This window comes from Capricornis sumatraensis, chromosome 8 (assembly GCF_032405125.1).
Source record: "Capricornis sumatraensis isolate serow.1 chromosome 8, serow.2, whole genome shotgun sequence".
In the NCBI taxonomy this organism is placed as follows: domain Eukaryota; kingdom Metazoa; phylum Chordata; class Mammalia; order Artiodactyla; family Bovidae; genus Capricornis; species Capricornis sumatraensis.
This window is the reverse complement of record NC_091076.1, coordinates 31,822,138-31,835,832: the sequence shown is the minus strand read 5'-3', so window position 1 is coordinate 31,835,832 and position 13,695 is coordinate 31,822,138. Positions and strand designations below refer to the sequence as shown.

The 13,695-nt window shown below is 38.8% G+C and overlaps 1 protein-coding gene across 1 annotated transcript in view; it reads left to right on the top strand.

Moving 5' to 3' along the window:
* The window catches only part of PAK1 (p21 (RAC1) activated kinase 1), a 95,828-nt gene extending 83,896 nt beyond the window's left edge, over positions 1 to 11,932 (top strand). Inside the window, exons 12-15 of the mRNA XM_068975900.1 lie at positions 295 to 394; positions 4,438 to 4,634; positions 7,060 to 7,197; positions 11,805 to 11,932. Of these exons, the coding sequence (XP_068832001.1) occupies positions 295 to 394; positions 4,438 to 4,634; positions 7,060 to 7,197; positions 11,805 to 11,891 (522 nt within the window). The 3' untranslated portion in view covers positions 11,892 to 11,932. The remainder of the gene's footprint in view (positions 1 to 294; positions 395 to 4,437; positions 4,635 to 7,059; positions 7,198 to 11,804) is intronic.
* Positions 11,933 to 13,695: the final 1,763 nt, after the last annotated feature.

Here is a 13,695-nt window from a genome sequence, read left to right as displayed (position 1 = left end):
AGGAATTCCTGTACCTAAAACTGTTACAAGCTATGTTATAATACACTGTGGTCAAGTATCTTATAAGAAAAGTATGAGGCAACACCGAGTATTAAAAAAAAAAAAGTATGTTTAGTAATGAGACAAGAGACTAGATTTTAGACCTGCCTCTTCCATTTATTTGGAGTAAGTTCTTTTACTCACTGGGGTCTCACTTTTGCTATCATAAAATGAGGAGGTTGGATTAGTGATTTTCTGTAAGTCTTCATAATTATTTGTCCTTTCTCTCCCCTTTTGCCCACATCACTTCAACAGTGCCTGCAAGCTTTGGAGTTTCTGCATTCAAACCAAGTTATTCATAGAGACATCAAGAGTGACAACATCCTGTTGGGAATGGATGGCTCTGTCAAGCTAAGTGAGTAGGAGTGATAATCACTTCTCTTCTCTCTGAGACCCTGTCTCCTCTGGGATGGTAATCCTATGAGAGTAGCTACAAGACTCACCAAAGAATCTATTTCCTTGGTTATGCCGGCACTTTATGTTACTCAGCACTATATAGGATGACATTTTCCCCCCACTCATTTATACATTAAATGAAAAACATTTATTGTGATGGGCAACAAGGATACTTTTGCCTATATTTAAGTAGTTCTCAACCTACTATGGGAAACATAAAATACATAATTAGAAAAGAGAGTTTAGTGTAATAACTTTCATTCAGTCATTCATTTAGCAAACTTTTATAAAATGTCTGTTTATGTGGTTGGCCATCTGAGAATGAAAAATGTGAATAAGAACACACAGTTCTTATTGAAGGCCTTGTAATTAAGTGAACATATAATAGCAATATAATATAACTGCAGGCAGAACTTTCTGTTCAGAAGTGTAAGGACCAAGAATCCAGAGAAAGAGATTGTGTCACAGGTGGATGGGCAGCTTATGGGAGGACTGTTAGCAGTCTCTACCCTGGGGCACAAGAGGAGGAACGTATTAAAGCAGGGTCATGCCTCAGTTCAGTTCAGTCGCTCAGTCGTGTCCAACTTATTGCGACCCCATGGACTGCAGCACACCAGGCCTCCCTGTCTATCACCAACTCTGGAACTTGTTCAAACTCATGTCCATCAAGTCGGTGATGCCATCCAACCATCTCATCCTCTGTCGTTTCCTTCTCCTGCCTTCAATCTTTCCCAGCATCAGGGTCTTTTCCAAGGAGTCAGTTCTTCACATCAGGTGGACAAAGTATTGGAGTTTCAGCTTCAGCATCAGTCCTTTCAATGAATATTCAGGACTGATTTCCTTTAGGATGGACTTGTTGGATCTCCTTGTAGTCCAAGGGACTTTCAAGAGTCTTCTCCAACACCATAGTTCAGAAACATCAATCCTTCAGCACTCAGCTTTCTTTATAGTCTAACTCTCACATCCGCACTTGACTGGTGGAAAAACTATAGCTTTGACTAGATGGAACTTTTGTCGGCAAAGTAATGTCTCAGCTTTTATTATAATATGCTGTTTACGTTGGTAATAACTTTTCTTTCAAGGAGCAAGTGTCTTTTAATTTCATGGCTGAAGTTACCATCTGCAGTGATTTTGGAGCCCCCCAAAATAAAGTGTGTTACTGTTTCCCCATCTATTTGCCATGAAGTGATGGAACCAGATGCCATGATGTTAGTTTTCTGAATGTTGAGTTTTAAGCCAACTTTTTCACTCTCCTCTTTCACTTTCATCAAGAGGCTCTGTAGTTTTTCTTCGCTTTCTGCTATAAGGGTAGTGTCATCTGCGTATCAGAGGTGATTGATATTTGTCCCGGCAATCTTGATTCCAGCTTGTGCTTCATCTAGCCCGGCATTTTGCATGATGTACTCTGCATATAAGTTAAATAAGCAGGGTGACAATATACAGCCTTGACATATTCCTTTTCCTATTTGGAACCAGTCTGTTCTTCCATGTGCAGTTCTAACTGTTGCTTCCTGACCTGCATACAGATGTCCAAGAGGTAGGTTCGGTGGTCTAGTATTCCCATCTCTTTCAGAATTTTCCACAGTTTGTTGTGATCCACACACTCAGAGTCTTTGGTGTAGTCAGTAAAGCAGAAGTAGATGTTTTTCTGGAACTCTCTTGCTTTTTCGATGATCTAATGGATGTTGCCAGTTTGATCTCTGGTTCCTCTGCCTTTTCTAAAATGAGCTTGAACATCTGGAGGTTCACAGTTCATGCATGTTGAAGCCTGGCTTGGAGAATTTTGAGCGTTACTTTACTAGCATATGAGATGAGTGCAATTGTGCATTAGTTTGAACATTCTTTGGCATTGCCTTTCTTTGGGATTGGAATGAAAACTGACCTTTTCTGGTCCCGTGGCCACTGCTGAGTTTTCCTAATATGCGGGCATATTGAGTGCAGCACTTTCACAGCATCATGTTTCAGGATTTGAAACAGCTCAACTGGAATTCCATCATCTCCACTAGCTTTGTTCGTAATGATGCTTCCTAAGGCCCACTTGACTTCACATTCCAGGATGTCTGGCTCTAGGTCAGTGGTCATACCATCATGATTATCTGGGTCATGAAGATCTTTTTTGTATAGTTCTTGTGTGTATTCTTGCTACCTCTTCTTAATATCTTCTGCTTCTCTCATTTACTGTGCCCATCTTTGCATGAAACGTTACCTTAGTATATCTAATTTTCTTGAAGAGATTGCTAGTCTTTCCCATTCTGTTGTTTTCCTCTATTTCTTTGCACTGATATCTGAGGAAGGCTTTCTTCTCCTTGTTATTCTTTGGAACTCTTCATTCAAATGGGTATATCTTTCCTTTTCTCCTTTGCTTTTTACTTCTCTTCTTTTCACAACTATTTGTAAGGCCTTCTCAGACAGCCATTTTGCTTTTTTGCATTTCTTTTTCTTGGGGATGGTCTTGATTCCCGTCTTCTGTACAGTGTCACAAACATCCTTCCATAGTTCTTCAGGCACTCTATCAGATCTAATCCCTTGGGTCTATTTGTCACTTCCACTGTATAATCATAAGGGATTTGATTTAGGTCATACCTGAATGGTCTAGTGGTTTTCCCTACTTTCTTCAATTTAAGTCTGAGTTTGGCAATAAGGAGTTCATGATCTGAGCACAGTCAGCTCCTGGTCTTGTTTTTGCTGACTGTATAGAGCTTCTCCCTTTTTGGCTGCAGAGAATATAATCAATCTGATTTTGGTGTTGACCATCTGGTGATGTCCATGTGTAGAGTCTTCTCTTGTGCTGTTGGAAGAGGGTGTTGCTATGACCAGTGAATTCTCTTGGCAAAATTCTATTAGCCTTTGCCCTGCTTCATTCTGTACTCCAAGGCCAAATTTGCCTGTTACTCCAGGTGTTTCTTGACTTCCTACTTTTGCATTCCAGTCCCCTATAATGAAAAGGACATCTTTTTTGGGTGTTAGTTCTTGAAGGTCTTGTAGGTCTTCATAGAACCATTCAACTTCAGCTTCTTCAGCCTTACTGGTTGGGGCATAGGCTTGGATTACCATGATATTGAATGGTTTGCCTTGGGAACAAACAGAGATCAATCTGTCGTTTTTGAGATTGCACCTAAATACTGTATTTTGGAGTCTTTTGTTGACTGTGATGGCGACCCCATTTTTACTATGGGATTCTTGCCCACAACAATAGATAAAATGGTCATCTGAGTTAAATTCACCCATTCCTGTCCATTTTAGTTTGATGACTACTAAAATGCCTATGTTCACTCTTGCCATCTCCTGTTTGACCACTTCCAATTTGCCTTAATTCATGGACATAACATTCCAGGTTCCTATGTAATATTGCTGTTTACTGCATCGGACTTTGCTTCTATCACTAGTCACATCCACAAGTGGGTGTTGTTTTTGCTTTGGCTCCGTCTTTTCATTCTTTCTGGAATTGTTTCTCCACTGATCTTCCGTAGCATATGGGACACCTACCGACCTGGGGAGTTCGTCTTTCAGTATCCTATCTTTTTGGCTTTTTATACTGTTCATGGGGTTCTCAAAGCAAGAGTACTCAAGTGGTTTGCCATTCCCTTCTCTAGTGGACCACATTTTTTCATGCCTAGTTATAGATGATTAGGGTTTCATGCCTGAGAAATTAAATAAGGACCTAGTAACCAGATACTGGTATATGGGGATGGTTTTCAGGAAGAAAGCAGAATTTGGGTAGGTAATAAATGTCAAAATGGGCAGCTTAGCCTTTAATGCTAGTGTTTATGGTTTGAGGAGGAGTAGGAAGGCAGAAATGATGTTTCATGTTCCTCCTTAAAGTCTGACCAGGGCACAGCCTAGGAGCTGGATATGAAGGTGGCAGTTATGTGACTCCAGTTTTGGAGAGACAAGGGATGTAGTGGTTAGGACACTGGCAGAGCTTGATACCCTGGGGTAGGCACACAGTATTTACAGAAGAAACACTCTGCATATGAACCGTTTCTGTCTTTTCTTTTTCAGCTGATTTTGGATTTTGTGCTCAGATCACCCCAGAGCAGAGCAAACGCAGCACCATGGTGGGAACACCGTACTGGATGGCACCAGAGGTTGTGACCCGGAAAGCCTATGGGCCTAAGGTTGACATTTGGTCCTTGGGCATCATGGCCATTGAAATGATTGAAGGAGAGCCCCCATACCTCAATGAAAACCCTCTGAGAGTGAGTGTTACTAGTCCCATATCAAGATGTTTGGGCTGTTGGATTTCTCTTTTCTGGATCAAACTAGGCAGTGATAAAGTATGCATGCTTAAAATGTAAATTAGCAGTCATTCATTCATATATTCAGTGATTATTTGAGTTCTTATGGGCAAGAAACTGTTCTGATAATAATAAAACAAATTAATATATAGTAACAGAAGATAAGAGCTGTGAAAGAAATAGTAAGGGGCTTAAGAGAGTAAGAGGGGGAAGGACAGAGAAGTATGCTGTTTTATTATAGGTGGAGAATGACTTCCTCTCTTATAAGTTATCTGAGGAGACATCTGAAGAGAAAAAAGGAATGAAAAAGTAAAAAGAAAAATGAAAAAAGGAACGAGCTTTGAGATTAATCTGAAGTAAGAATTTTCAAGTTATCAAGTGTATAAAGAACTTGTTTAGAGAACATACTTGATACATCCTTGGGAAAACCAAGGAGACTAATGTCCCTGAAGTGAGTGAGCAGAGTGGACAAGGTTCTGACCATGTTAAGTTAAAATGTTTATTAGACATCTTAAATGGAGGTATTGAGTAGAATTGGGCATAAGAGTTCAGAGTTCAAGAGTGAGCATTCAGGACTCGAAATACAAATTTATTAGTAGGTATTATATGGTTGGTTTATTTAAAAATCAGAGGTAGATGATAATGAGATCACTCACCTAGGGAGAGAGGTAGTACTGAGACCTGGGATACTCTCATATTTACAAATTAGAGGAACCAGCAAAGTTGATCAATGGGCAGCCTTCCTGGTAGAAGCAGAACTGAGAGACGTGTCCTGGAGGCCAAGAGGACAAGTGTTTCGAGAAGGAGGATGGACCAGTGTGTCAAATGTGACTAAGTTGCATTTAAGCCAATGCGAAGTAATGATCATTAGATTTGCCCGTGTGAAGGTTGTTGATGACTTTGACAGTCAGTTTCACTGGAGTGATGGGAACAAAAGCCTGATTAGAGTAAATCCACCAGAGTGAAGAAATGACATGTATAAGCAGTTACTTTTCATTGTTTTCTTTCAGAGGAATTTTGCAGTTATGCTAACAGAGAAGTGAGTGGAGCCATATCTTGAAGTAGAGACTAGGGGGGGTTTTCTTTTTTTGTTTTTTGTTTTGAAGATGATATTATCATAGCATGTTTTTGTGCTGATGAGAATTATCTAGTAGAGAGGAAAACGGTCATGTACAAGAGGGATGTGACGTCTGTAGGAGAGATAGCGATATCGTTAAGTAGATCGGGGGGTTGGATCAAGTACTGAGGTAAAGATCATCAAATTAGAACTTGGACAGTTTGTTATTATAATAGGAGAGGGAAAGCAGTGTAAGTGAATACAGATACAAGTAGGTTGATAATTTTGATCATGGGCAAATATGAGAGTTATTCTGATTGTTTTTATTTTGTTATTTATTCCAACCTCTCACTCAGTGCAAGAATTCCCAGAGTTTTGTCGCTAATCAACAGTCATGTAGTTTTAGCCAGTTACCTCTTGGATAGCCCTGATTATTGAAAAGTGTTTTAGTGTACCAAACTGAAACTACCTTCCATAGTTTCTTCCCTTGCCTCCCAGTATTGCCCTGTGGATCCACATGCCACTCATCTTCCTCCACGTTAGAGTGGCCTTGAAAATGATGATGAATAGTAGTAACAGAAATGAGACTGGGATCAAAGTCAGAGGACATAAGCTTGTGTAAACAGCACGATCCCAAGCATATCTCTTTATGTTTTAGGACTTTATCTGTGAAATGGGGATGATAATTCTTGCTCTGCCTATTACCCAGAGTTATTATGGTCATTAAATGAGATAGTGTTTGTGTAAACACTTATGAAATAAAGTTCAGATTGCTTTAAAAGGTTTAGTATGATGTTTTTCTTTATCTTTCCCAGGATATGGCTTCATATTAGAGAACCAAGATGGCAACAGTGAAACAGATTGCTCCTTTACAGAATAGTTCCTTTATATATTCTTTTCCTGCTAGAAGAGATCAGTTTTTAGATGACTGAGATGATGGCACCAGGAATAATAAATTTCCTTCAGTAAATGGGCAGGTGTTTAACTCATTAGGCTAAATGTATAGTAAACCATTTAGATTTAAATCAATAATAATAAATCCTTGGATCTGTAACACACTTCATAAGCTTATGAAATGCTTTCAATATGTTATCTTGTTTTATTTTACAGACATGTGAGATAGGCACTGTTAACATCCCTGTTTTACAGACGAGGAAGTTAGAAATTCACTGGAAATTTGGCTCTTAAGTCATATTCTCTCCATTATACCAAAGCTGCCTCTTTGTCTTCTGAAGGCAGAAAGCAGCCGACCATATTTCTTCGGGGCCTGTCTGGGAACAAGGAAAGAATCCCAGGTAGAGCCCAGGGCAATTCTGTTTGTATTTCCAGGCCTTGTACCTCATTGCCACCAATGGGACCCCAGAGCTTCAGAACCCAGAGAAGCTGTCAGCTATCTTCCGAGACTTTCTGAACCGCTGTCTTGAGATGGATGTGGAGAAGAGAGGTTCGGCTAAAGAACTGCTGCAGGTAACTGTCCCTATGTAGGGAGGTACCTAATTCAGAGAATCACATAACCAAGGCTTTTTTGCTGCATTTTTGTATGGCTGTTATAGAACTAGGCTTTTCTCCTAGCACGTCCCACACTCCTGTTTCCCTCATCTTTTTCATCCCTGGACCTTTGCTGATGTTACTCCCTTGGGCTCTTCCTCAGGCTATTAAAACTCTGTACTTTTCTAGGCTGTATCTTACAGAGTTATTTTCTGAGCTCTTATTGAACTTTGCCTATATCTTCCTTTGGTGCTTGTTATGTTCTGCCTGAATTAGTCTAGCAGAGTTTGAGTCTTGATGAGAAAAAATTTTTTGACATGCAAATCTTATACAAGGTATATTTTACTGGGATAAACTCAAAAGATAGATTTTTAGGAAAGGATATCAGAAGACATTCATTTAGAGGATAGTGCAACATTTCAAGTCTTCCCAGTTTCTTCATGGAAACCCTTGCAGATGGTGGGAATGATAGTCTGCTTGTTTGTTCATTTATTTCAATTTTTTGGCCATGCCACATGGCATGAGGGACCTTAGTTCCCTGACCAGGGATCAAACCTGTGCCCTCCTGCAGTGGAAGCTTGGAGTCTTAACCATTGGATCACCAGGAAGGTCCCTATAGTCTGCTTGTTTGGAGTGAGATCCTGATAGGCTGTGGGGAACCTGAAGTTGGGGGTTTACCAAGCCTTATATATTCCACCAGCTTAATGCTGAAGTTATAGCATGATTATTTCATATGGTTTCAAAATTTGCTTTTAGTTGACCACATTATCTATATTTAGCATTTATGTTTCAGTTACAATTTCTCATTACTAGTGTTATTTTACTACATTGCCAACTGGTGATTTAATAAGTGTGACATGCAACTTACTGACGATGAGAAATGTGTAGATTTGCACAGTCAGTCAGTATACAAAAGTCATAAAACTTTTGCAGGGCAGGGCAGGGCAGGATGTACCATACTGCATCAAATTAAAGCTAACTATGAACAATTCTGTCTTCCTTACTGTTAGTAGATCATAACTTCTATGTTATTAATCCTTGGTTTCCTCTTACCTGGGACCTGAATCAAAATAGGTATTCAGTGGGAGAAAACATTTGCAAATGATATCACTGATAAAGCATTAATATCCAAAATATATAACCAGCTCATACAATTCAGGAAAAAAAAACCCCTACAAACAACCCAGTTAAAAAGTGGGCAGAAGACCTGAATAGACATTTTTCCAAAGAGAAAATGCAGATGGTCAGCAGGCACATGAAAAGATGCTCAATATCACTAAGTATCAGGGAAATGCAAATCAAAACCACAGCGAGAAATCACCTCACAGCTGTCAGAATAGCTGTCATCAAAAAGAATCCAAATAACAAATGTTGACAAGGATGTGGAGAAAAGGGAACCCTCCTACACACTTGATGGGGATATAAATTGGTACAGCCAATATGGAAAACAATATGGAGGTTTCTCAAGAAACTAAAAATAGAACTATGATATGACCCTGTGGTTCCAGTCCTGGGTATATATATGAAAGAAACAAAAACTAATGTGAAAAGATACATGCAACTCAGTGTTCATAGCAACATTATTTATAATTGCCAAGATATGTAAGTGACCTCAGTGTCCATCAGGAGATGAACGGATAAAGAAGATGTGGATGAATACTGAAAGTGAAGTCGCTCAGTCATGTCCGACTCTTTGCGACCCCTTGGACTGTAGCCTACCAGGATTATGGGATTTTCCAGGCAAGAATACTGGAGTGGGTTACCATTTCCTTCTCCAGGGGTGGATGAATACTACTCAACCATAAAAAAGAATGAAATCTTGCCATTTGGAACAACATGGATGGACTTGGAGGATATTATGCTAAGTGAAATAAGTCAGACAGAAAAATAAATATTGTATGACATCACTTATATGTGGAATCTAAAAAGTAAAATAAACTAGTGAATATAACAAAAAAGAAACAGATTCACAGATATAGAGAATAAATTAGTGGTTACCAGTGGAGAGAGGGAAAGTGGGGGAGGGACATTATATGGGTAGGGTATTAAGAGACACAAATTATTACATGTAATACAAGCTGCAAGAATATATTGTATAACCCAGGAGATATAGCCAATATTTTATAATAATTATAAATGGAATGTAACCTATAAAAATTGTGAATCACTATATTTTATACCTGTGATTTATGCAATGGGCTTCCCTAGTGGCTCAACGGTAAAGAATCTGCCTGCCAATGCAGTAGACGCAGGTTCAATCCCTGGGTTGGGAAGATTCCCTGGAGAAGGAAATAGGAAGCCACTCCAGTATTCTTGCCTGGGAGATCCCATGGACAAAGGAGCCTGGTGGGCTACAGTCTACAGAGTTGCAAAAGAATCAGACATGGCTTAGTGATTAAACAACAACTTTAGTGATTAAACAACAACAATTTGTTGTTTAATCTTTAAACTAACATTGTATATCAACTATACTTCAATTAAAAAATAGGTATTCAGAAGATGTTTGTTGAATTGAATGGAATTGCTTAAACCTTCATTGAAATGTTACCTTCTGTAGATATTTAGCATCTCTTTGTAATCAGAGTTACTGACTACAGAGCATTGATATATTAGATAAGAGATCTGGGTTCTACCAAACCCGTTAGTTTCTAGCATCCTTTGGGACAAAACCTCCTTATAACACGCAGGTTAGGAGCCTTTTCCTTTCATATGAAGTTTTTTCTGGAAACAGCAAGCTTTGGAAAATGTGCAAATAGTCTAAGCCTCAAGATGATATTGTTAACTAGGTATTAAAACATAGTTACTGAAAGATTAATGTCCTCTCGAGTTTTTTTCCTGATATAATAATACATGACAAATAATAAATGCATTGTGTTCAATCTTTACCACATTCTAGGCACTAAGGATTTTACATATTTTTTAACCTATTCTTTTTTAATAAACCTGTGATTTATAGGTTTTTGTATTCCCATTTTTACAGGTGAGGAAACTGAGATTTCAAGTGTTCAATAACTTTGCATGATTAAAAAGTAACTGAGAAGTAGTGGACCCAGGATTTAAATCTGTGTGTATTTGGCTCTCAAGTGTGTATATTCTTGGCCACTGCCTGGTTCCGAGTGTTAAGCTGGAAAGACCTTAGGGCTTATCTTGTCTGATTTGTTCATTTCACAGAGAAGAAAACTGAGGCCTCCTAACTGGGTGTTGGATCATGCTGCTTTCTCAACTCAGAGGAGTTGTATAAACATGCAGTCTGAGAACACTGACTCTTTAACTTGTTACTGTACATTGTAAATATTCTAAACAATGACTTTCAGAATCTCAGATCATGAAAGCTTCCCATCTGTTTGTCCTGTGAGAATGATATATATGGATAGAAATACATAGGGGCTTTAGTTGGAATTCATATCTTTGTAATTTAGCCAAGATCTTTTATTCCTTTTGTAGTAATAGTTTCTTATTCTCAGTACCTCTTTGAATCCCATCTCTGTTCAAAAAAAATTTGAAGCACTTCTAGCAAAGAATATTTGTAGATATTTCTATATTCAGAAATATAGAAATTTTAAAATTTAATGTGTGTATACACATATACAATATGATTAATAAAAGAGACTTGGGATGGCCAGAAGAATCAAACATACTAATCATTTGTGTTAAATAGTTTTGTTTAAACATCAAATTTGGTTCTTAGTGTCCTGGTAGTGAAAACAGAAAGAAAATACGTTAGTTAGTTCCTATGTTTCTTATCCAAGGGGAGAAACAGCCTATACCCTCAAGACACAAAGCCTTTTCACTAGTAAATGAAGAAAAGTCATTTTTAGTTGTGCGTTCAGAGTTCTGTGATGATCGTTTTCCATAATGTTTTTTTACTGAAAACATAAAAGTAATTTTTAAATGGTGTTTTTTCCACAATGGTCTTTAATGGTTGTGGGTATGGCCCACAGTATAGCCCAGTGAAAGTATTTTGGAAAAGGACCAAGTCCTTCCTGGGTTAATTAACCTTACTAAACTCAAGGATAGAACAACAAATTCCCAAATCAGTTCTTCTGAAATGCAGAATTGGAGTGTACCATTGGGTCATGATCAGTTAAGGAAATGATACAGTACAAACTCTTCTTATGTATGTGTTCTTTCATGCAGCATGTCTTCTGTGGGATTCATCCTATTATCAGTGTATCAATTACTTATTCCTTTTCATTGCTTTGTAATTTTTGTATAGTATTCTATGAGTATAATGTTACTCACTCTTTCAGTCTCTTGGACATTTAGGTTCTTTCATTTATGACTGTCATAAGTAAAACTGCAGTGAGCATTTATGTGTGTGTCTTCTGGTGAATTAAAAAACTTACTTCTCTTGAAATATATCTAGAAGTGGAATTGGTGGGATATAAGATAGACATGTGTTTAGCTGTAGGTAGATATTGCCAAACAGTTCTTCAAAATGATATGTTATCTTTGAAAGATGTCCTTCAATTTGAAGTTGATGATATGCACAGTATACAAACATGGATGCCCTGAAAATCTTGTAACGGTTGCTAAAGAAGAATGGTAAATTGTCATGAGTCTTTTGTTCTTTTTCTCCTTTCTAGCATCAATTTCTGAAGATTGCCAAGCCTCTCTCCAGCCTCACTCCACTGATTGCTGCTGCAAAGGAGGCAACCAAGAACAATCACTAAAACCACAGCACCCCAGCCTCATTGTGCCAAGCCTTCTGTGAAATAAATGCTCATTTTGGAAATTCCAACCCCTGTTGCTCTTCCTTGCCTTCTCCTCCCATTTCCTGGTCTAGTGCTCTCAAGACTGATCCTTGAAAACCATGTGTCCAGCATTGAAGAGAACTGCAATTGACTAATTGGATGATGGCCATTTTAAAATAAGGAATTTGCTCCCAACCTGCGGATGTGAGGGTGATTTATGATCAAAGACTTACATGAATAAATCCTTGGACTCCCTATTTCTGCCCCACCCCGCACCAGCCAATCAGTTCTTGACTATATAGAATTTTGACTTTATAACATTATCAACTTGTGATCAGTTGAGATATTTTTCAGTGCTTGCTTTTCTGTTATCAGACTGCCCAAACACATTATTGTACTTGAAAATTAGAATAGCCCAAGGAATGCCATGTGGGTAATATTCAGCCAGGACATGAATGGCTCTTCTTTCTGGACCATGACTTTGGCACAGCTGATCCTGATATGGGTGGGAGAGCTACCATGTTTTTCTTTGTATATGCTTCAAGCATCTTTTTGGGAGGATCTAGATCCAGTCGTGTTCCCATGCTATTTCTTGTGAAATGATCTTGGCTATGTAGTAGCTTTTGACTCCCTAAATTCCCCTAGGCTGCTGCCCCCATTCTGCCCTTGTTTAGAACATTGAGAAGTTTCTTAGAGCACATGCTGGGTGAGAGTAGTGTGAGAAGTCAAGGAAAAAAAAAAAGCTGCTTTTAGAACAAAGCTGGGCATCAGCACCTGTCCAGCTATACCTATGTGATGTTTGAAGAACTCAGCATGTTTTTCCATCTGCAACAAGGAGCTAAAAGAGTAACTCATCTTCTGATTGCCCTGATCTCTGGGTCAAAGAGAAAGAACTCCAAATCTGAGACTACATGTTAGTTTTGGATGGATTTGTTGGCCTGAGATGATAGTCTGCCAGCTATGAGGGAACCCTGTTTTTACATTGCATGGCCAAGCTCTCTGCAAATGGAAATGCTTGCACTGGGTGTTGGGGATGTTTGCTACCTCCTGCTATCTTTGTGGTTTTGGTCCTCTCATTATGGTAGGACCCCTGGCCAGCATTGTGGCTTGTCATGTTAGCCCCAATGGCTACCTTGTCATGCTCTGAGGTACCACTGCCTCTGCAGTTTTATTTCCTTCAATAAAAGGAGATGAAAATATTCTATTTGGTGTATGCCTTTTTTTCGCTTTTCCCTTCCCTTCTTTTCTAATTTTTTATTTTGATTTTTTCTAAGTTAAGAAAAAATATATATATTATAAAAATATTCTTTCTTCTAGAATCATTTGAGATTAAGTTGCAGATAAGATGCTGCTTTACCACTATATATTTACTTTATTGTGTATTCTTTATTCTTAACACTTTTGCAGAGGTGAAGACCCATGAAAGCCAGTGGTGTAGTTTGAAGACCAGACAGTCAAAGAGCAGTGGTGTAGATTCTAGTGGAAGTCTAGGGGATTCCCTGGTGATTTAATGATTAGGATTATGCCTTCCACTGCAGGAGGCATGGGTTTGATCTCTGGTCAGGGAACTAAGATCCTGCATGCTGTGCTGCTGCTGTTGCTGCTAAGTCGCTTCAGTTGTGTCCGACTCTGTGCGACTCCCATAGACTGCAGCCCACCAAGCTCCCCCGTCCCTGGGATTTGGAGTGGGTGGCATGGCCAAAAAAAGCAGGTCTGCACTGCTATATTTAAAATGGATAAGCAATAAGGCCCTATTGTATACCACAGGGAACTCTGCTCAGTG